The sequence below is a fragment of the Apteryx mantelli genome, chromosome 1 (genome assembly GCF_036417845.1).
Source record: "Apteryx mantelli isolate bAptMan1 chromosome 1, bAptMan1.hap1, whole genome shotgun sequence".
NCBI classification, from domain to species: Eukaryota; Metazoa; Chordata; class Aves; order Apterygiformes; family Apterygidae; genus Apteryx; species Apteryx mantelli.
Window position 1 is genome coordinate 152,803,622 of NC_089978.1, and position 24,317 is coordinate 152,827,938.

At 40.9% G+C, this 24,317-nt stretch overlaps 1 protein-coding gene across 1 annotated transcript in view; it reads right to left on the bottom strand.

Moving 5' to 3' along the window:
* The window catches only part of CACNA1C (calcium voltage-gated channel subunit alpha1 C), a 500,936-nt gene that overhangs the window by 116,198 nt on the left and 360,421 nt on the right, over positions 1-24,317 (bottom strand). The window contains exons 10-11 of the mRNA XM_013947219.2: positions 9,959-10,049; positions 996-1,022 (exon numbers count right to left, since the gene is read on the bottom strand). Coding sequence (XP_013802673.1) covers positions 996-1,022; positions 9,959-10,049 — 118 coding nt within the window. The remainder of the gene's footprint in view (positions 1-995; positions 1,023-9,958; positions 10,050-24,317) is intronic.

The window sequence follows — 24,317 nt, forward strand, 5'->3', positions numbered from 1 at the left end:
TTAACCAGGGCTGTGTGTTTTGCAGTGGACTGGGGAAAAGAAATGGTCTTCTCAACATTCAAAAAATTCTCATAACACTTTAGCATTCATGGTGTCCTTAAATCATCACTGATCCCACACACCGTACTGTGCACTTGTGCACTAATGTGCATGCATATGACCATGTGATGATATAAGTGTTTTCTTGTGCTTACATCTACACAGTAATGCACAGACTGCAGTAATGTGATCACTTCTGCAACTCTCTACATGTATGCATATGTATAGTATGTATGCATTATATGGATTCCTGAATTTACATTATTGTTTATTACCTAGGTAAGCTAAAGGGCAGAATTACTCACTTGTCCCTGTTACTGTGAAAGTTAATTTACTTTTTTATAAAATTGTCTTCAAATTCAGAGTTACAGAGGCAGCTGGGTTCCTACTGAAGAGGTAGAAATGGACTGGAACCACAAAAAACAAGTACCACGTAGTCAGTCAGTTCTTCCAATAGAAACACATGGATGTTTAGCCTGGGACTGATTCATGTTTTTAAGAGCTGTAAGTCAACAGAGAACCAAACACCACCAGAAAAACTCCATGTCTCCCATGGTGAAATGAAACATTCTACAAATAACTTGATGATGCAAATCTCAACAGTTGAGAGATTTATAACCAAGCAGAACAGAGTACTGGAACAGAGTGTAGAAAATAGAACCTTGAGCTGACAGGGTTGATGCTGATGGACATAGTATGATTATGTAGCTGAACTTTTTTCTTCTACTTTTGTATTTTATGGCTCAAGATGTGTAGGTAGCAATCAGATAGGTACTTCTGAGTGAAATGCTCTCAAGACTCCTTGTGCCTTACTTCAGTGTGAAACAGAGAAAAAGGATGTTGATTTTAGGTAGATGAATAATTCCTGCCCCACAGATGCAGGAATAAATCACTTTACAAGGTAAGGAACAAAACAAGTGGAAATGAAGAAAAACATAAAAATCTGCTTTACTTACCTAAACTTAGATTTGGAGATACGATGCCTGAAAGATAAGAATTACCATTAAAGTCTCTAAACCTGTGCCATCTCTCCCAAGCTTCTTTGAGAACAGCAATAGAAAGAAACAAAATTATGCACAATTAATTTTTAATGGATGCTGCTTTCTTCTTGAATCCCCTGTGAGTCCCCTGTGTAGGCACTGGGAAGGGCTAGGATTCCCTGGTATCCAAATCTTGTTGTTTCACTAGTCAGAAGCAGGAGTCACGCCATGATGGGATCCTACCACCTTTGGACATCAGTGAAATAGCTCTTCTTTTGGGTAAAAGGCTGTCCTAATGGTAGGGGCACTCTTGATCTGCTATCAAATTTATTTTTCAATTCTGACTTTTTTCTTCTGGTCACTGGGTTTTGTTCTTATATTAAAATATGTATGACTTTATATACACAAACTTGTTGCTGTCACACATCACTTGTCTCTTCAGGATATATAAATACATTATGATATTATGGGGAAAATAATGTTGTGGGTTTTTTCCAGCAATTCAAGCAAGAAGAGTATATGGTAGATATTTTCAAAATTAGATTCTAACACTCATATTTATTGTTATCTATGTAAAATGGTTTGGATTTAAATGGGGCTGAACAATCACAGATTCTGAGGCTATCAATGGAATTTTGGGTGTTAAGCATTCCTGAATACTGGGCTGCATTCCCACTGTGTATATTTAAATATCTAATTCAATGCAGTCAAATTCATTCACCTAAATAACCTCATTTGCCTTATATGTGAAGTCACAGGCAAAGCTGGAGTCAGACTCCATTTCCCTAATCACTATGCTAAGCTGCTTGAAATACATACCATAGGACTTTTGTACCCTTTGGCTGTCTCTTAGTACGTACACATTGGCTCATAGAGAGACATAAAGTTATGTGGATGCAGTGGCATGAGTCTGGTGTGATTTAGGGGGCTGCAAAATCCACCACCAATAACAAAAGAAATGAGAACCTGAGGAGTGACTCTCAATGAGATATTGTTGCTGTGCTGAAGTATTTCTTAAGGTTCCCTCTATGATAGGAAAGTGATTCATTGTTGACAACAGTCAGAAAAGGTCTTCCTTACCAGCTTAAAAATAGATTTGCTGTTAGCAGACATGGGAGAAAGTAATTCTCAAAACATCCAACACTACTTTCTGTAGCAATGTTAAAAATGGTCATGTCCCTGTTTGAGGACATCAGTTGCTGACAAGTAAGCAGTGATGGGTCAGCTTCTTTATGTGAAAGAGATTTTAGTGATAGGAACACTTCACCAGCAGATGGTCCAAGCCAAAAAAAAGGCCTCTACACTGAATACATCTTTCTTGCTGTGTCACCGGCAGCTTGTCTAGGCCACATACTAGGCAGCAGTGTGGTTACAGACACACACAAGAATTCTTTCAATAAAGAAGAAATAATACAGTGGCTGAACAGAATGCTAAATTATGTTGCAGAGACAATGCAAGCTTTAACAAGGATGGCTAGCGAAGCACCTACAGACCATATCCTTCAAGTTAAGACTATCCCAACACTCTCACCGAAGAAAAGTCTTGCTTGAAAAGCCCTACCTACTAACTGTAATAGATCAGATCTACAGGCAACGGGACAGAAGGATCAGACAAAGCCAGGAGAAAGAAGAAGAGTTAAAAAACAGGATGAAAGAAAAAGGTGGGCACTGAAAAGGAGATAGTGTGGACATTCATAGGAAAAGGTTGGAAGAGAGAGAAAGAGAGAGAGAGGTATGTCATGGAGGACCCAACTAGTGGAAGGGCAAGGATGGGGAGTGTGAGGTCCTCTGATGACCTCATGAGCTGAAGGTTTCTCAATAAGGGAGCTGTGTGGCATTTAAGGAAACTTTTTATATATTTTAGAAAAAAGAGAGGCGGCAGGTGTAGTACTCATCATGCATGTGATAATTATATCGTTGGAGCATTATGAGCTGCAGCCAAGTGCCTTCACTGCTCCGACAGGTTGGCTAATAAGTCCCCCCACCCCGCTTCTCATGCCTTACTGCTAAGACAGAAGGCTTTATCACATGTGGGTGTGCTATATATATAGAACAGGAGAAGGAAGGGGGAAGAGATTTATATTTAGAGGCAGAATCCAAGAATGAAAAGGAATTTTGGAAACATGAATTGTACGATAATTGTTTCTGCAAACATTATGTTCTAGTCTGAAACACACTTTTCAAATGACCTTCATCATCAAGAATCTTTTGTCCTTCAGAACCCAGTTAACTATGACATCTATAAACATGCTCTTATGCCATTGCTAGGGGCTGTCAAAAAGTCTGGATTTGGGGCCTTGCTGTGGCCTCTTTGTGACACACCAAATTTGCACTTGCCAGGGATTCAAGGTGGACCAGCTTCTATGTTGATGAGTTTAACTACTGATCTCCTACAACCCTTGTATCCTGGGAACTTTATGTCACTGGGAGAAAGAGAGCTTCCCCAGTTGTTGTGTCCAGCTCTGGAATGTCTTCAGAAATTGTATTTTAAAATCATGGTACTGGAACTTATACAAAATCCATTTCAGATCACTACTGAGAGCTTTTATCATAGGAACCATGTAATTCAGATTATTTTTTAGAAAGACAAGCAGAAAAAACAGTCCTTTACTGTTCAACTAGTTATCTTTTTAATTCTCTAGGCTTCTTCTAACCTTACATAGCTATGGACCAAATACAGCTAAGACAGTGAAATTTAAAGATTTCATCAGTATAAACTCAGGATAATCAGCATAATTCAAATGTAGTGACTTATCCCATATTCTTAGAGATGAAGTCTTCATTTCTCTGGTCATGGTGTACACCAGAGAAGAGAAATCAGGCACTTGCAAAGGGTGTGCCAACCTTTGGTAACAGAGATTGAGGACTTTGTTGTAATTGTACACACAACAAACAAGAATTCTGGAAAAATATTGCAGGTCTCCAAACATGATATGAAAGCCACATTACAGTTGTTTTCTGGATATTGATATTACTACATGTGACCATACAACTATTTAGCAAGCTGGTCACAACTACTTTTACACTGTATGACTCCCCCTAGCAATTATCTTCATGAAAACTTACAAAATCCCTTGGTACTACTAAAAGCTCTCAGAAGAGCAGTAACACAGAAATTCACTTACTATGCCTTTACGTTATAGCAACTTTGGAGATACAGTGTCACATCCAAAGAGCTGCATTGTGCTTATCAGAGATTTTAAGAACTGTGAGAACAGAGTCCTGTTGTGATATTGATTCTGCTTTGGTGCAATATGGTGCATCCCTGCTGTTACTGGTCAAGAAGCACAAGAAGTCTTTGGAAAGCACTTTTTCCCTCTCTGTCTCCCTGCTGATGGAGGTACATTTCCTTGTTTCTTGTCAGGACGCTGGAATCCCTGAAAAGAAGATGGCCATGCAGGGTCCTTTTCCACACATTCCTGGGACAAGAACATACAGTGACATGACATTTTGGGGAATGCATGCTGCATTCCTGGTAATCTCTCAGCCTGATAAGGTGTTAGGGCTAAATTCTACCCTCAGGTATGTTTCTGAGAATCACAGTGAAGCACCTGCTATCCTCTGTACAATGGAAGTAACACTGGGCAGTTGTATAGGTGTCTGCACAAGCACTGAAGAGCATGTTGACCTGAACGGAGTGATGCAAGTTAAGAGAGATGTGATCACTGGCCAGCAGCAATAAGAATCTAAAGAACTTCCCTAAGAAAACTGGATATGTCCCGCTAAAAATTGAGGTGGCTTGCTATTCAACAGGCTTTCTTACAGGCTGGGAAAACACAACACTCCAGAATCTAATGGATAATCCTGCTCTCTCTGTGGCAAGTCACAGGTAGGGCCTCTCAGAATTTGAAGTGGGAAGAAAATTCCTCTTCTACAAGGGCATGCTATTGTCCTTTAGACACATATCTAGGGCTGACTGTGAATATCAAAAACACTATGCCTATAATAAATGGAAGAGCAATAGCTGAGGCTGACACACAGGGGTTGATCCTGTGTGTTTTCCTGCTGAAGTCAGCAGTGGTTTCAGGGCTTTTGGCAGAGATTTCTTACCATTGCTCCTGATGTGATGGGAACTTTGGTCTACACAGAAGGATGCTATCTTCTCATTAGGGGAAAACCAGCAGCAACAGTAGTGAATGACAAACCTGCAAGCAAATTGACTCTTTCCTCTTCACCAGCAGCTCCCATGCTGATTGTTGCAAGAGCTGCACAGGAATTATTTTGCCAGCCAGAAAAGCAACAAGGAAAAATCACTGATGGTTCAGCTGCCAGGGAAAGCTTTCATTGTTCATAGGATGTTCAGGACACTGTGTTTCCAGTTGGAAAGTTCATATTGTTTTATCTTGTTTTAATCCTCTTTGGTGGAAATACAATTGAACTGTCCCCCAAATGTATGGAAATCCTGGCCAAGGTGAAAATGCTAAGTGGCTTATTGTTTCAGTGAAAGCAGATCATTTTAAGCTCTCTTTCCTTTTGAGCTCAAGTGCTTCAGTTTTCTAATGTGGCTCCATGGAACATTAGTTTCAACAAATGTCTTTCTTTAGCTATTACATATGCATAAAGGCAAGTTCTATTGTGGCACTTCAGATCTGTATGGTTGTATTAGAAAATTAACATTCTGGTTGTACTGGAAGATTATATACAGTGACAGTCCGCACAGAATAGATTACTATTGATTATAAGCAACAGCCTGTCCTCAGTAATCTAAGATGTGCGGAGCAGTAACCACAGAGGCTCAAAGAAATTACTCTCTATTGGGAAGTCCTGGGTATAAGGCTATCCTGTATATAGAAAACCATGCTCCTAGCTCTGGGTTTATTCTACTGATACTTGTTGTAGAGGAAACATATTTCATTGTACCAGTGACAACAGGGTATTAAAGCTGTGACACATAAGAAGTAAGTTAAAGTTTCACTTACAAATGCTGTCCTCAAGGATAAAAGCTGTTGCGTTTCTAGTACAGGGCAGATGTCAGCGCAGTACAAGGCAACATCATGACAGGGATGATACAGTGTGGAAGTTGCGGGATGCTTTTCAGTGTCCTGCACAACCCTACAAAATCCTTTTCAAATGCACAGTATCCCTAAAGCCTGATAAAGCTAATTCCTATCTTAGGAAAGGAACTACTGTCTGCTGCAGCTCTTCCAATAGCAGCAGCATTACACCAGGGATGAACATGAATAAGGGTTTTTTTGTTTTAGTTCTAAGAAACTGGATTTACACAATAAGCAAATAGAGAAGCCCTTTTAGATTCCTCCTGAAACTCCTTCTGCTGGTTTGAAGGCTGGCATTGCTCCAGACAGCACAGCTGATGAAGGCAGTTTCTATAGTATAGATACTATAGAAATAAAAGCTTCTCTGGAGACAATTCATCAGTAGGAGATAGCTTGTGTTTGAGAGGTACTCTCCTGATCTCACATAGCATATGTGTCTATAGAGCTGAGAAAGGCTGTCAGGGGAGATCTCCAATTCCAAAAGAGATGCTTGAGCTTGGCTTCTCAAGCAGATCTTTCTGTCATTCACAGACCCTTTCAAAGCTCTGCAGCTTTGTATAAGAACAGAAAGAACTGCCAGTAATTCTAAGTTATCTTCAATATAAATGTTTTTTCTTTTAGATGCCTGGTCATTTTCTCCTTTTGTCATGTGCAAATTCTGATGGCAAGGTCAGCCTGTCACCTTGATGGGGTTAAATGCCCTTCCAGCCTGATGCCACTAAATAAATAAATATATTACCTTTGACTTGAAATCTCCCTGTTGCTTCAGTCATTTCTGGTTGCAGCTTGCCCATTGCAGTCTCTGCCCTCTGGGAAAAAATGTGTTTACAGCAAGACAGTGGGGACTCACGGCCACTAGGTGATTTTAGCAGGCTGGTAAAATCAAGATTTGTCTACAATACAAGCAACTCAACAATCCAACAAAAAACTTGTCTAGCCATTTCAACTGCAAAAACAAAATCCAGAGGGCAGATGACTGCTCAAAAGTCCAGGCCTAATCTTTGGCTGGAGTAAATCAGGATGGCTTGAATACAATTATTAATGCTCACTGAAAGTCACCAATACTAGATGAGGAAATTATTTGAAAAGCTCAGGCAACTTCATACAAGAATTATTCCTATTCTTGAGCAATGCTGAAATTACCAGAATCACTGGGCCTATTCTGATGTTCTTAGACAGGTTCCACACAAGGCAAATACTCATTCAAGGCAATTCTGAAATCCTCACTTACATTTGATATGTTCCAGCAGGAATGTTGGCTTATAGTTGGCTTAGTTTAATTGAAGGCTCAGTAAGAAGAAGAGGACTTAATACTTCCTGAAAAAGGCAAGTTCTCCCTGGTTTCTCTGCCTGAGTGTGTGATACAGTAAATAAAACAAACCAGAAAGGAGTCCAAGCCTCAAAATTCAGGGCAGATTTGAATTTATGCTTCCTTGAGTAATTTTCAACTCCACAGATTTGAAGCAGACACTTTATAAAGGCAGGAACTATTGGCAAAATTTGTGTCTCAGTCCAGACTTTCAAATACAATGATACAGCCATTCATTTTCCTGGTTGGAAGGAGCCCATCCATCTTTCTGAGATGAAAAGCAATCTCAGTGGGGCCTTGAGAATGCAGACTGTCCTTGTGAAAGGAGTAAAAAAAACCCTTCTCAATAACAGACTTCAATTCCCTACTATATGCTACCTATTTTTGAATGAAGTGGCAAGTGGCAAGGAAACCGTCTATCCTCCTGAACCTTACATGTCCTGCTCTGCTGAAACACAGGCTAGCAAGGTACATGGGTAAAGTGATCACTGTGCCAGACCACAGTACTGTCATTCTCTTGTGGACACGTTGGTCTATTTTAAGTAAAATCTGTTCTAAGTCATGATTATGTTTAAAGTTGGGTTTAACTTCAGCTCTCCTGGCTACATTCCAGCTAAGATTACCTTCTGCTTGCCAAAATTCCCCATGCAGTTTCAGTGCAAAACAAGCCATCCCTCATACACCTCCTTATACATTTGTGCCTTTTCTCCTTATATTTTTAAACATCTGCCACATTTTACCCTGAAGGTGGCTGAACTCTAACGCTGTGAAAACAAGCCCTGCATATACAGTCCAAAAAATGCCTTAGGATCCTTTGGGATTAAGGACATTAAATGAATGTAAGCTGTAATATTAAAAATATATGCAACGTTATAGTAACAGTTGCCATTGTTGTTGGCACTGTGCAGCACCAGGGGACCCATTGTGTTATGCACTATAACTGAAGAATAGACATGGTTCTCCAAATTGGATCCAGCTTACAGGAGTGGTCACATATCCAGCTGCCGCTTCCCATAATGCCACGAAAGCACATGCAACTTGGTGGGGTGCTAATAGGAGGGCTACAACTGCCTTAGCACTGTGAATAGGTCTAGTTCGGTTCCTTCAGAAAAGAGTTCATAATCCAAACTATAATGCCAGACTCAGCAGGCAGAAAACAGCAGGCAGGTGTAGGAAAGCTATCATAAATAATTTCTCATGGGGTTTGTAAGCCACTGGCTGACACTTGCATCAGAGCAAACTGAATTTACAAAATATTCCACATATCATATCTTGTGATACAGATAAGATCTCCTTCTCCTCTTCAGTTTGTAGAGGACAAGACCAAGGGGCATGTGGAGGAGATACAATCTAGGCTTACAAAGTCATAAAAATGATGTATAAGCTGAATGCAGAACTGTTGTTCACCAAAACTCACAGTATTAGAAGGAGAGGGCATTCACTGAAACTAGTAGGAGATCGGCTTAAAACAGATACAAGAAAATACTTTTCTACACAGCAGGTAGTGAACTTTGGAAACTTGTTTCCACAGGAGATTGTGGGGGCAGACAGCATCAGCAGAATCAGATAAATCTGTGGACAACAGGTCCATAAATGGCCGCTAAAGGGAACAGGCAGAAGTGTGCCCTCTAACATCTCTAATTTAATGAACGTGAATTTGGAGGCAATAAAAGGGGAATGGAACATACAAAATGTCCAGGCTCGTGCACTTGCCCTCCTGTCACTGCCAGGACTGGAACACTGGGCCAGCTGGACCACAGGTCTGAACAAAGACATTTCTTATGTACTTATGATCAGCAGTTGACCAGCACTGAAGGGTTCCAGGTACGTCCCAGGGACAAAAGAGTGCCTCAAAGTACTCCAGCATGGCGCAAGCAATAGCAGCAATGTGCTTAGTCCCTCTTCCAAGGAAATTTGGAGGGCTTAACACATTCTCCCAAAGCATAAGGTCCATTCTTATTTAAGTCATGCAAAAGGGAACAGAACTCCTCTTGCCTATCCCTTTTCTCTGTGGTGCTAAAAAATATACCATAAAGTATAAATGCTTCCATAAGTGCTGTCTCACACATTTTTGTGTGTCCAGGACATACAATGGTGCAAATACAAGGAGGCATTAACCCCTGCTAACTGATGTATTTCTTTGTCACTACAGTGGTGTGTTCAGAACTTGAAAGGGGTAATTTGGGCTGCAGGATGGGACTTATTATCAGTGTTTTTCTATTACAAGACTCTGTAAAATGTATAAGAATCATTAGAGATATTAAAATAGAACAGTTATTTCCACTCTTTGGTCTACATATGCTGGATTTGATTATCTATCACTACAGAGGAATTTTTAAATAAGAACACTGTTTTCTATCAGTTATTCTTTTAGCTATTATGCAAAACCAGGCTCTGCTTATCCTGGGAATTCTGTGCTTTATTTATATCTATGTAATCCCAGAGTCTCTCCGCTAAGATCCAGAGTGAGTTTACATTGCAATTAAGATAAAGACCCGGGATCAATAGATCTGCACTCTTTCCTTTCCGCCATTGTGTATTTTCCTCCCCCTTAAAAAGCCTGAAATTTGCCCTGGTATTAACCCACCCAGCTCAGTCCAGCCCCTACATACATATCTCTGTGTATATGTACTCACGCTAGCCTAGCACCGCAGTTTTCGCCTTCAATATCTGCTCCAGGGACGTTGTCTGTGTTCACGGACTCGGTCTCACTGGTGGGCATGCTCACTGTAAGAGTTGAAGGGAAGAAAAAGAAAGGGTTGGCCATTAGAACCCAGTACACCTATTAGTCAAATGTGGCAGTGAAGGAACTGGCTTAATCAAAAGATATTCAGCCTCAGCTCTTGAGCAGTAAGCAATTTGCTGAGCAAGTCTGCTGCCTCCCTGCACAGGGCAGGCTGGGCAAGTGGAGCTTAAGAAAATATACAAGTTACCCAAATGCTAAAGAAAGGGGAAGAAGCAGCTACTCTCTTTCTTTGAGAGTCTGTTCCTGAAAATTTGGAAAATAAGAACCATTGAAAATTAGAGAACGTGGCAAAACCAACAAAAGAAACTTTTGTTTGACTCAGTAGAACACTTAAAAAATGCTCCTTTACGTGCACCAGCCAAATCACCTCACTGCCTTCCCCAGCCTCTTTTGTGATATGTGGAGTGCATATAAAAAGTACTAGACTGACAGGTATTCAGACAAGTCTTCTGTTTATCCTGAAAGCAGGTACTGCATAAATAATGCTGGTGGCTCATCTGCCACATACTACCCATTAATGTGCTTCAACCTTACACTTAGAAACTGGACATACAGGTATAAGAGAGGAGTTCAGAGTTTCTGACCCATTCAGCTATTACCAACAAAAGAATCATTGTGGAGGTTTTGTGTAGATACCCATCAATTAAGAACTGGGTAGAGTCTCCTAGGCTTTTACAGAAATGTCATGGAATAGCCATCAAATGAAAGCAACCCTAGGTCTGGACCTATCTCTTCCTGATTCAAACAGCTGTCACATATCCTATGTGTTATTAAACCCTGAATATTTACTCTTATATATATTATATAACCCCCACAATTCCCTTTCTACCCGTTGCTCCCAGGTCTCCTATACACTGTGTGGTGAGCTGTAATAACTCCTTAATACAAAACCATTCAACATAGAATAGGACAAAGGATGGCATTCCAGTATATGTATCCTCTTTCCCTCCCCCCTCCTTTTCAAATACACAAACAAATTAAAAAAAAAAAATCAGATTGAACAATAGAAGAGTTGGGCAGATCTCTCAGATGCCTGGTAGAACTTCAGAACATGACATGCAATAGCAGCTGGATATATATCTCAGATGAGACTTGAGAGCACGTAATATTAGCTGTTGGAGACACTTTTAATAGCTTGTCAGAATACATTATTCATTAATAAGAGCATGTCTATTTGTGGGTCCCTGGAGCAAAAGGAAGCAATGGAGAATAAACAGGCTCTGCATTTCAATTGGACAGAGGTTTGATGGGCCTTGTGATCAAGTCTTCTTTTAAAAGCTAAAAAGATATCAGAATCCTTCCAAAGAGGTCCTGTGTTCCTGCGTTGGAAACATCATTGTAGAAATGTCTCCCCAAAATGTAATCTTTCCTTTATCACATCCCAACAATGCAAGTGCCTATAAAGTGCCTCTTTGGAAATTGAAAGTTTTTGCACTGTGTTCTTAGGACCATATGAAATAATGGACTCCCTTGCACTCTCTACACAGCCATGAAATACTCTACTCTAATGGTGTCTGTTATTTCACAAAGCATAGATGTTTTAATTGTCTTATCTGTTTGCAAAGACAAATTAAGAAATCAGCTAAATTCATGTTTTGATGCATAAGAAAGAACAAGGTAAGCTGTATGAAAAAACAACATCTATGATTAACATTTCCTGTCTAAGCCCTTTAGGAAAAAAATTGATATTTGGCAAGTCATCTTCAAAGATGAGGTAAAGCACTTTCAAGACATATTTGAGTTTGTTTGCAAATGGAAAACAATTTTGAAGACATTAGCAAGAAACTGATTTACAGAGGAGCTTATCTTGAGTGCATGAAGAGGACACTGCACAAGCAACAGAAAAAGCAAGGCACGCCGCATGCATGAGTATATGAAGATACATTATACGTAGGTATGTATAGAGATATATAAACACACACAGTTACACACAGTGTGGACACAGAGTGCAGTGGAACATTACCATGGGTTTCTGTGGAGTGACTAAACCAAGCAAACTTCCCTTTCTTCTTATCAGGCAAGCCAGCTGGAGTGCTTCCTTTCACAGACAAGATGGTCAGTGTCAAGTACCAGGAACAAGACATCAATAGAGAACATGCAGCCAGTGATAGGCAGAAGAAAAAAACAAGGAACTCAGCTTACACATGACATCCACTTCTGTCTGAAAACTTCATCACGTGAATTAAAAATACAGAATGAAAGGTATATGGAAGTATGAAATACTATAATAGAAATCATCAGAGGACAATTGTTTTCTGTTTTTATTTTATATCTGAATATTTAGAACATTGAGTTGCCGAATTAAAGTTATGAGCCAAATCCTTTTCCCAGTCATATCAATAGCAAAATTTTTGACTGTCTGATGTATTGAAATCAATGAGACTAAGGCAATCACAATTTGTCCCTAAGTTATCCCCTGTCCTTCAGGGCCAGAATCAAGACCAGACTATTTTTGAATGAGATTTCCTGTATTTCTTTCTAAACTGCTCCAATATAAAGAAACTCTTCCAATACCGGCAGAACTGCCAATGGAAAGTTGTTGGTGTGATCACAGCTCTGTCTTTCCCCATCTACAGAGATTAACAACCCTCATCATGCATTCAGAGGTACACTTAACCAAACTAGTATACTTCTAAACTATGTCTTATGATTTCCATCTGAGTTTACATTTGGCATTTACCCTCTGATGTCCTTCTGCTGCATGGCTTTTCATGCCTTTAGTTAATGTTGATCCTCCGCTTATTACACACAGAGGTCCTCAGCCCACACAGATCAGAGGTGTATGCACAAAGCTGTCTTAGAGCTTACTCTGCATTTCCCTAATCTTACTGCTACTGTGTGTCTGGAAGGCCAAATTAAAATGAGGGATGCAGGTGCAGTGGCACGTGGGCTGAAGAGATTCCTGTGGTTCAGGCTGTGAGCTCATTGTCACCCTTACTGGCATTCATTACACTCAGTGCATAATGCACTGATACAAAATGTTAAGGACAATAAAAAGTATTAAGATGGTATCAAGTGTAAGAGGAAGCATGGGCTAGAAGTTAAAGGTCAGGACAGACAGGAGATTGGGGCTGTATTTCCAAACGTGGTATGCACTCAGCAGGGCAATCACTTATTTTTCTTGGCACATCCCATCACCTTCAATATCAGGGGATAATCATGTGCACTGATGCTGTGAGGTTCATTCAGGCCAGCTAACAAATCCTGAAAACAGAAGCAGCTGCAGAAGAGGTATGTACAAACTAGGGCTGAATATGAGAGGAAGTAGACCAAATACTGCCCAGATGGCATTCTTATCTGACTCTGCTTTCAGACATAGACCTTGTGCCCGCATCCAGGCTCCAGTCTAGGAACAAGGCAGGCATTTTTTGCAGTCAGGGTAATTAATTACTGGAACCATGCTATGTGCTAAATGCTGGTGGCGAATCCACCACAGGAATGTTTTAATCAGGAGAAGATGTTTTTCTAAATGGTGGGCTCTAGCCCAGACCAGAGTTATGTTTGGGACCATGCTATACAGACTATGCAATCACTATGGCCACTTCTGCCTTGCCATTTGGGATACAGAGACAAAAGCAAGAAAGGGATAAATACATTTCCCTCCCACCTGGGCACAAAGCGACTTAGCACCGGAAATCTTGGTGCCTCGACTCCTGTCCCATGTGTGCTCAGTGACTGATGCACTCTTACAAGAGTGGTTCCCTGTCAGCTTCTAAAACTCTGCTGCATGTATCCAAATCAAAGGTCCCTGCGGGGCTGGGTTCTGCCAGCTGGAGATGGTGCACTGTCCCTGTGTGGGCTCCCCACCTCCCCACCTCCCTGCTTTGAAGCAGACCAGTGAATCTTCCATCTACCACATACTTCATATTGAGGATGTTTCAGTATCCGAACTGCAGCATGGCTAAAGCAGGGACTGATCCCTGTGCACCAGTGCATAGCGTCCAACAGCCAACCTTTGGTCAAGTGACTAAATACCTATGATACAGACAGGTGACTCCTTGGCTGTAGAGAACAATTCAGCCCACGCCCCCTACGTTGCAAGTGATAGGAAGTTGTTAAAAAGGCCAGGAGGCATGTCTGTCAGGCAGTTTGCTTCTGCCTGACTGCACCAGCAATGCCAGCGCAGCTAACAGGGCAATGAGCCCAAACAGTGGGCAGTTTGCTTCAGCCAGTGCGGTACCGTGAACCATTAACAACAGCACAGGAACAGGTCCCGTAGAAGATATTAGGTATTTACCTGGAGGCAAATTAAGGTGGCTTTGTTTACATGGCAATCTCTTTTGGGGGATTTATCCTTACTCATCGCTTCCATGATTCACTCTGGTTGATGAAAACTCCAGGTAGTAATTTTTTTTAAAGGGAAGTGAAACAAATTTTTAAAAACATGAAATGGTATATCTCATGGTTTCAACGGAATACAAAACATAAGGACCACTAGGTTTTATATTCTCTCTGCAGTTGCTTCTAAAGTGTTTGCACTTCTTAAATTTCTTCACAGTGTGGCTTATTTTTGAATACAAACTTTCTCTCCTGGACTATCTAAACTTCAATTTCATATTACCTACATAGTATTCTTGCAGCAAACAAAGCAACAACAAATGCTATCTAGCAACTTCCTTAAAAATAAATTTGAGAAATGCTTCCTGTTATGTTAATTCTAGCTCTGAGGCCCAGTAGACAGAAATAAGGACAAACAGTCTGAATTCTGTGACTGGTTAGACAGCACAGACATGCAAGACCCTTTGAGAGCCTGTGTTTCATGTCACTGGCACCAAGCATTGATACAAGCTCTACTCTTGCACTAACATATGTCCCTGCTCCAACCAAATGCCCCATGGGCATGCAAATAAATTATTAGACGGGAGGTTGCCAAGAAACAGCCAACCACTCAAACAAAAAGCTGGCACAAGCAAATACCCTTCTGTGTAGTCTTGAGATAATTTTTTCCTTTACAGACTTAGAGAATATTATTTGCTCCCAGTTCAGAAATATCATTACCACTGCTGTATCCTGCATTTATGACACTTTTGTCACCACAGCAGTGGAAGCTGCGCAATTCAATTTCTCAGATTTATTCCCATAGATTATAATGTTGCCACACTTACTAGTTGCTGACTCTTGCTCAACTGCTGTGATAATTTAAGACCCAGAGAAGCAGCAGCCTGGGCAAAGGGTGCCCAGATCCACAAATGTAGATAAAGCATTTACTTTTCACAGATTTTAATGGAACGCATGTTCCTAAATGACTCTGCATTAGTTTTAGAACTGTATACAGAGGCTATTCACATTGCCTGACTTCATGCCTCTGATTTAGCTGTTTGAGTTAGGCTACAGAGGCAGATAGGTTCCTATTGCAAGTTTTCTGAAAGGCCTTCTGATGGCTCCATCAACTATATGGACAGCCTGGGCATTTAACTTATGCCCTTAGGTTAGATACCTGACTTGAAACAGCATGGCTACCCAACAGTGTGTTCATTTGTACTAAAAAAGACCTGTACTTGGTTTTCAGATTGAGAAGGGAACAATACACTTGATGTTTTTTTCTGATGTGCTCACTCGGACTGCACACTCCAATTTCTACTGGTATTGAAGTACATTGCAAAATATGGGGCTAAATCACTCATTTTGCCCCCAGTGGTGTCTGATGTCAGAAGAACCCCATATTATTCTGCCAACATCTCACCTCATTGTGTCACCTTGGCCATATCATCAAACCTTTCTAGATACGTGTTCATTTTCTCTGAAATGGGGATTATAATTCTGCACTCACCTTGCAGACTCTGAGATCTGCAGATGAAACACATTACAATAAGTGCTAAGTACTATAGTTATTACTGATGCTAATGTTTCCCAAGTGAGACTCTGAAGAACTATAAAGCAAATCTAAAGAGCAAAGAAGTCCCATTAATTCTCCAGCTGGGATTTAAGATTTCTTTTTCTATCAAGCACAACAAGAATAAATTGCAGTATCCAGGCTGCTTCCTTTAACAGAATGTGCATCAAGTGAATGACTTTGTCTCCAGTAAGAACCCTGCTTCCCGTGGTGCCTCTCATGCCCATCATTTCATAAATGAATTTACGGGCAGCTGTCAGAATATCAATGGACTCATCTTTTTTCTGTGGAGAGCTCTCATTTTAATTAATATGTGAATATTGCCTAGCTTTTCTCTTCTCATTGCCTGTTTTGGAAATGCTGTACTCATTCATCTTATTCACTAATTTAATAAGATACAGCTTTCATTCTGCTACATGCATACAGTGTCCTAGTAACAATCAGTGAGTATGTTCTTACATGCAAGCAGCATGCGGAAGGGAAACTGTGCAGAGATAAAGGACTAGTATTCTTTAGATCTCCTCCTGGTTCTGGCAGAAAAATATACTAGCTATTACTGGGGAATTCTTTGGGGGTTTCTATTTTGAAAAGGAGTTCTGCATTAGGAAAGCTTCTACAGAAGAAGAGAAAGGGGAATTTAAATTATCTGTAGGATCTCGGTGGTTACATACCTCCCAAAGTTAGACAGACTGGATCAATGAATCTAGCACAATAAAAATTGCAGAAAAATGGTGAAAATATGTGGAAAATGCTTATCAAGGGCTCAGAGGCCAATGTCCACATAGAAAGTATTATACACATGCTATTTCACTACATACATGTGATATATATACACTGTATAACCTAATTTAGGGGTATGTACAAATGCCTGCAATTAGAAGGAAAGGGCTTGATTCACACTTTCACTAAACGTTGTCCACAGGATCTAGGACAACAATAAAAAGCCATAAAGCAGTTGTCAGCTGCACCTACTTCAATCAAACGGAAAAAGGCTTTAGGTAAAAAGACCTTGACACCAGTAAACCAGCAGCAAAGATGGAGTACCTAGTATGTAGTAACAGAGCTTGTTACTACAGCAAAACCAGGCTGGGCATTGGACTGCATCACAGAAGACTGATGCAATGCAGTTATGAATGGAGCAGAAGTAGGAAGCGTTAGCCAATACTAAGATGGAGAACTGTAGGTCAAAGATTTCATTTATGTTTAAATTACAGATTTCACAATACGATTTAAATATATATCTTCCATATAAGACTTGTTTTTACATGGCTTCCTCTCCTTCCAAAGCCTCACCATATGCACAAATACATCCTGTGATGTTGAAGGAACACAACCATGGGCTAAGTGAGCTTGCACCATATACAGAGAGGAATATGAGAGGCAGAGGAAGGTTTCAATTGTGCCAACCAGATCTGTCATTAACACATGCAGATTACTGCACACCTATGAATGCATTACCTTGCCACTAGTTAATCTTTCTGGAACTTACTTTAGCCGAACTTCTCAGTTAACTTTAAACAGCATCCGTTTTTCTTCTTTTCATAATAATATTGACAGTAATATGTAGTGTTCCATAAATATTTGTTCATTTCAGCCAGCGAGTGGAATGCACATCACACGGAAGACCACATAACAGACACAGTTAAACTTCTGGCCCTCCCAAGGGATGGCTGTCACAAGCCTTAAATGTATTCTGTTCTGTATTTGAAAGGAAGAACTTAAAATCCTCTTCACACTTCCCTGCAGAGGTATTTTTTGCTTAACCTGTGGTATCTCAAATGTCTCATAAGCACAGCATATAGGACTCTCACTCAAAAGCAGACTTTCCAGAAAGCAGCCTAACTCTCTGTTAAAAAGTGCAAAACGAGCAGTCTCCCTGGGTAACTGGTTGTACTGCTGAGCTAACATCTGAGTCCACATTAGGAGCCCACTCAGTGCTCTGCAGAGTACCTGCCTCCAAAAGCCATGGAAGCAACTCGCTTAATCCATGCAGCTGAAGGAGGACAGGAGCAGCAGATGGGCTGGGTCACAGGCTGACAGAGCTGCTACCAGAACAAATAGTAAAAGATGTCTCTCTTCTGAATATGGATCCTCTCATGACATCCTGAACCGGTTTTCTAGTCTGATAAATGACTTGCATTGTTCATTTGCCTTGCCATTAGGAACAACTACTGGGCCAAAGCACAAGGCATTTATAGACCAGGATATGGTTTACATCCTAAGTTTCTGGTGCCTCTCTAGTATTTTCAAGCAACCCCTCCGGTTCGCCACAGAATTCTGGAGCAATTCATTAAAAAAAAGGTTAAGAAAGAAGAAAGAAAAAGGAAAACTGAAACAACTGAGTATCTACAACTCTTTCAACAGTATTTCATGATGGTCAACAAATCAGAACAACACATTCTGAATCATTCTACAAGATCCCTTTGTATTCTTTATGGTTTTCAGCAAAGGAAGGTGCGACAAGCAGCAATGCCATCAGTTGTGCTTGAATCCACCCTGCGTAATGATCCATGGGTACAACAAGTAGGAGTATTGCATGTTTTCTGGACTCCTCCTAGCTTGTGATGCTCTGGGCAAAGCAGAAATCCCCACTTGAAAGTCAGAAGGATTCTACTATTGCAGGCTGATCTGGCAGTGCCTTAGAAATGGGTGCCCAAGAGCTGCAAACGCTGTGCATAATGTGTTGGGAAATGATACAAAAAACCCCTGCTCATGAGCAAAGTGACTAACCACAGAGAAAGGATGCCAAGACAGTGTGATCAACATCTAAAAAAAAATATTTCCCCCACTTTGATCATTTTTGCCCCTCTAAAAATCATGATGTTTCTCATACTTTGCTCACTAGCATTATTATTAATGACAATAATCGACACATAAGCTTCAAGCACAAAAGTGTTTTTTTAGCAGGTCACGTTTCCTTAAACTTGTACATGAGAGAACTTCTGCATCTGCCATCCACATAGATATACACTTGGGTGGCGAATCAGTAACTCTGATGAATAGTAACTCTGATGAGGATCCCTACTTCAGCAAAAGCATCTTTATTCTTTCAGTTTGCAGCCCTGTGAATCTGTCTTCCCTGCAGAGTCCAGGAGAAGCAAAAAACTGCAGAAGCCAGTTTCAACTTGATACGCTTAGGTCATAAGAAACTCTCGGGGGAGTGTTGCTTACCACCAAGACTGCTAAGCTTCAAAGTGACTGAGATGCAGCTCCAGCAGTTTTATGACATTCCTGCCCGTCACAAGCCATTTCAAGGTGAGTGACACCTGAAAACTCAGTAAGTGGTTTAAGGTTTGTGAGATACAGTGCATAAAAGGATGCATCAGGACAGCAGGCTTGTACTTCTGTTTGGATGGTGCAGTGCGTGGGGAGCCATGCCCAGTAGCTCACAACAAACATCTTTTTGGAGGGAACACACTCAACTAAAATTCCTGCTGAAGTCAGCTTCCTAGCTGCAGGGTTGTGCGTGTTCCCTCCAGAGAAGTGGTTTAAGGTAGGTCTGTTTGAGGACTACATCTAGTATAGAGGAAGGAAACTATTCTCCTGGAGGCTGGCCCCTGTTAGTAGAACATCAAAAAAAAGGAAAAGTGAATGTGAGACAGAAACTGGGCTGTACTTTTTAAAGGACAGGCAGGTCACCTGGACAGAGGTTGAGACACATCTGAGAAAGCTGTGGGAACGAGCAACAGTGACTGAATATTTTCATCTGAAATACCATTCAGCAAGTTGGAACAGTAGTTTATGTTTTCTGCAAGTTGGAAGACTCAGTTTGGGAGTGACTTGCTCAAAATATTTCAGCATTAATATTATCATGGAAAAGAGAGCAGCAGGTCCCTCTCCATCTGAGCAGGCATGTTGCACATGCAGTACCTAACAGAGATTAATTCTCAGCAAGTGCAGACATTTTCTAATACCAGTATTCAAGCAGTACATGTGAGAAGCCTTCTAGATGATGCCTTTCTGATGGCAAATGACCAAGCAATTCAATTCACTGACCAACAGGTACAGGAACACACACGATGGATGTAAATCATTCTTGAGTTATATTCTTTGGTCACACTGAACAGATTCTATTCAGCTTCATGATCAGAAATGGAAATCACCTCTCCTGTTCTGAAATGTGCACAAAACTCTGTTTTAAACCTTAGTCTATTACATTTCTTCTGTGACTAGTAAATAAAATGCTTGTGATTGTGTGCTGCTCCTGCATGTGGCGTTCTTTCAGACACTTGCTAACATAATGACTAGTCTGATACTAGACACTATTATCACAATATCATGAGTCAGAAGCATGAGACATGCTAGCTGGGCAGGCTCTGTTACTGTGCAGCCAGGAGGTAAGCAAAGATTTCAAGTTAAAGGATTTTGTCCTTAAAATCAGCTTGTCAAACATGTAATTAAAGCTTTTGCACCTCTTGAGTAGGACATTGAGAATAGGTCAATTACTCCAAGCCAAAGAAACAGGCATTTTCTAGTGGCCTTGAAATAACTGATTTTTAATTTGCAAATACTTTTAGCATTCAGGAGCGTGAGGGACTGATAACAACAGCTTGAGCTAAGCTTAGTGTGGGCAGGTGTTATGCAAGCTTCCCTCACACAGCTGTGTTAAAGCAACTCATTTGTGACCTGACATAGCCCCTGTTATTCTGCTCGTGGTTCTTCAAACAGCTAGATAATACACTTATATTTTGATCTGCACATCTGTGAGGATCCACGCAGCTTTGCCACTGCACCTCCGTTCCGATGTTTAACCCCTCTGCTATTTCAGCCTACGGGTTTTAATGCAGTTGGTAACATCCCCATCCTGATCTCCAGTAACCCTTATGTTATCTATCCTAGGATCCCCTACAAACCTCTACAGTCTACTTATAGGGACACCTCTGAATGCAGTCCTTCCTCAAGTGGATAAGGAAAAGTGAGCTGCATCATGCTGTGGTCATGTAAATGGAAATAAGAATGTAAGCAGCACAAAGAACATTCATGGGCCCTAATTTAAATCTAGGCCTCAAAATCTGAAAGGCCAGTTCCCAAATCTGTTGATTTATCTGTACTGTCCTGCTAACTGAAGAGCTGCTGTAACCAGCAGGCAGACACAGTGACACAGCTATTTTCAGTTCAGTTCCCCAGCTGAAAACATTTTTCTCTCTCCTTCCCTCACCACCTCTCTGGGCTTAATGTTGTTTTTGAGATAACTGGGATAGAGGAACCTGCATTTCTTCCCAGGAACAAACACAACTGGAGATTTTCATCTTATTAGCAGACTGTATTGGAGTGGATGGGAAGTTTCTCACCCAATAAACAGAAGTGAGGAGTCACAGAGCAAAACTGTGACTGCTTTTCTGCTAGTCATGCCTATACTGGGGTCCTGCAGCAAGCTTCCTAGTTTTCCCAGCAAAACACTGAAAAGGGCTGGGTGCCATCCACAACTGTCTATTCTTTTCAACTGTGCCAACACTGGCTATCAGTTCAGTAGCATACGTATAGTTCAGCTGTGTAATGTCACCCAGACTCCTTGTCTTTAAAGTCTGCCTCAGGAATATCTCAGCGTCACAGACCTCCCGTCAGCTACAGCTCACTGCACTGCTCCATTGCACTGCCATTACAACAGCAGGGTCAGTTTTCTAACCCTACCTGAATTTAAAACAAAATACTATTATCTTTGCCTTCTTGTGTGCTCGTTTGTGAATTTGTTTAAGAAAGTGATGGACTACTCATGCTGTCCTGCAGTCAGGGGCAGGGAAGGTGGAGGATGCAACAATTTCCCCAGGGGAGCTCTGCTGATGCACCTCTTGCCTCCCCCAGCCTGTCTGGACCTCTTAGAGACTTTCCACTTTGGCCCTAGCCCCCACACAGTTCTTGTTTAGGGCCCAGGAATACTTTGTCTAGGCCTCAGTATTTATCTTCCTGCACATGCCTCTTCAAGATATAATACAAAATGGAAAGGGGAAGAAAGACAGGCAGGTTGGTCATGATGAATACACACTGACACTGAGGGAAAAAAAAGCCCATAGCAGAACAATTTCTGTAACAGTTGGTCCTATCACATTCCTATATCTACCAGGAACACTTCTAAGACATTGCACTTACAAGATCTGTTTTGAAGTTTCTAGTTGCACAAAGTTTTTTCTATGGGTCTTTGGACAAACTCCATTCAATTGTCTCTACCAAGGCACTGGATGCCATTTCTGACACCTCTTTTGATTTCCCTGCCTGGAGGATGCCCTTCCAACTATCACAGCAGAAGGGTGCAAGCCCCAAGTGCTATATTTATCTGCCAGTCCAAAATAAAGTTTTTAGGTACCATGAAGTGTCCAAGTAGGTATTAGATGACTATGTTTAGGCAGCTGAATCCCATCTATATTACCTATGCTTTAGTTTCCTAGGTAAAAAAAGGAACTATAATGCTGTCTTTTGACTGTTGAGACTGCAGACTCTTGGAGCCAAAGATGTCTTTTATGTGTGTACATACATATTTTTGTTTGTGTGTACACAGGCACACTGTGGCTTCAATCTCAGTTGGCTCTACTATAATACAAGTAATTCTCACCCCCAACACTTGCTCCTAACTCCAGACATGCTCCATGTCCCTCAGATATCACTGATGAACACCACAGCCTCTCTCCTGACAGTTCTTTATACCACATTAAAAAGTCCTTAGGATTTCAGCTGTTATCAGTCCTGTTCACCAATGCTTTCTTCACAATGAAGAGACTTTTAAGACTAAATCTGCAATGATAATTGGTTTTCAAATGCTGATCTCTGGTTATTCTCACTGACTTCAGCAGGAACTGATGAATACACCACAGTTTTGAAAAACACTTTTTAAGTGCCCTTATAAAGATTTAAGAGCACACTTTGGGTATTTACTTTAAAAAATGGCCTTGCTGTATAAATAGTCAGTTCAGGGGTTTGTGGCTTTTCTTCCTAAAATTTTCTGTAGAAACCTTGGTATTGAATGCCTTCTAAACCTCTCTAACCATGGGAAATAAAGCACATTCATCATGTCAGAAGGTATGGCAATAGCAGTGTTCTCACAGACTGTTTCCTTTACTGTCCCTTCTTGAGAAGTGGAATCACAGGGTCAATGGATAAGCACAGACAGCTTCAGGAAGTACTTCTTAATGGGGCAGATGGAGATTAATTTATCTGCACAAAGGTGCCTTCCCTAACCATATAAACAATGGACTCTCTCTAAAGCCTCACCTTCAAAGATACTTATCTTTGACATACTTGTACTAGAGAGGATTCCTATGTCAATATAAGTCTCTCTTCCAGCAGGCAAAACAGAGGTGTTATCTCACCAGACATACATTGCTAGGGAAATAGCCTTTATAGTAGATAAACTTAATGCCCTATCAACATTAATGTCAGCTTCTATATGCTGTAGCTAGTCACATTTCACTGCTCTAGCAGTTCTCAGTAACGTTGTTCATTTTTCAGGTTACCAGAGCAAGGGAACGGAGAAGCCGGAAAAACTGTGTGATGAACAACACAAGCCAGATCCTCAGCCGCTAGAGAGCAGAGTGCACGTAGATCACCACTCAACTATTTCAGTCACAGAGGATCTTACAGGCAGAGCTTTTCCCCAAGCATGAACTATAGCAGCCTAGAGGCTTACCTAATTTAGGTAGCTTTTGATGGCTGTAAGGGGATAAGAAGAAGAACTGAGACTGCAGGCAGAAATTAGCACAGCTTTGGAGTTTGCTCTCCACACTGCCCTCCCTTCCTCCACACAACAGGAGCAGCAGTGGCAAAGACGATTTGATAGATGCTCATGTGGTGACTCTTTCAGGGTTAGTTAATTACCTCTGAGCCTTCTCTGTTCACCAGCACTCACTCAAGAAGCTGGCTGCTGGAGTCAGACACATGTCTGAATTTGGCCCACCTCTCCCAAATAAGTGAGTTACTCTGCTCTACTTTCTAAAAAATGCTTTTTCTGCTTCACCAAACAAGACCAGGCCTTCTCACACCATGCTGGAACAAATACTTCAGAGTTATATACTGTAACATCTGCCATAGCTTCGTCCTGAGGCTTTCTGACTACCAGCAGCTCTTCTTCTCTCGCTCTCCATTCAAACAAAGGAAACAATTCCTTTTCTCCATACAGTGCTTTAATGTAAAAGGCAGGCTTGAGCTAAACTGCTTCTACATGTCATTTAGTTGGATAGGATTTACCTACCCTTGGCAGTAACTATCACCAGGGAGAGAAGGGGAAGGATGTGTTCAAATGGTTGCTTGCATTTTGTTCTATGATCAAAGCTTCCTTTCAGCCAGAAAGGGAGAAGGAGAAACTAGGAAGTTGTGAAATTTATGTAATGATGAAGCTAAATATTGCTCTTTGGTTAAAGCTGGGTTGTTAAATTATATTACTAATTACAAACCAACCTGTTGATTACCTGACAGAGTGAATCCTCCA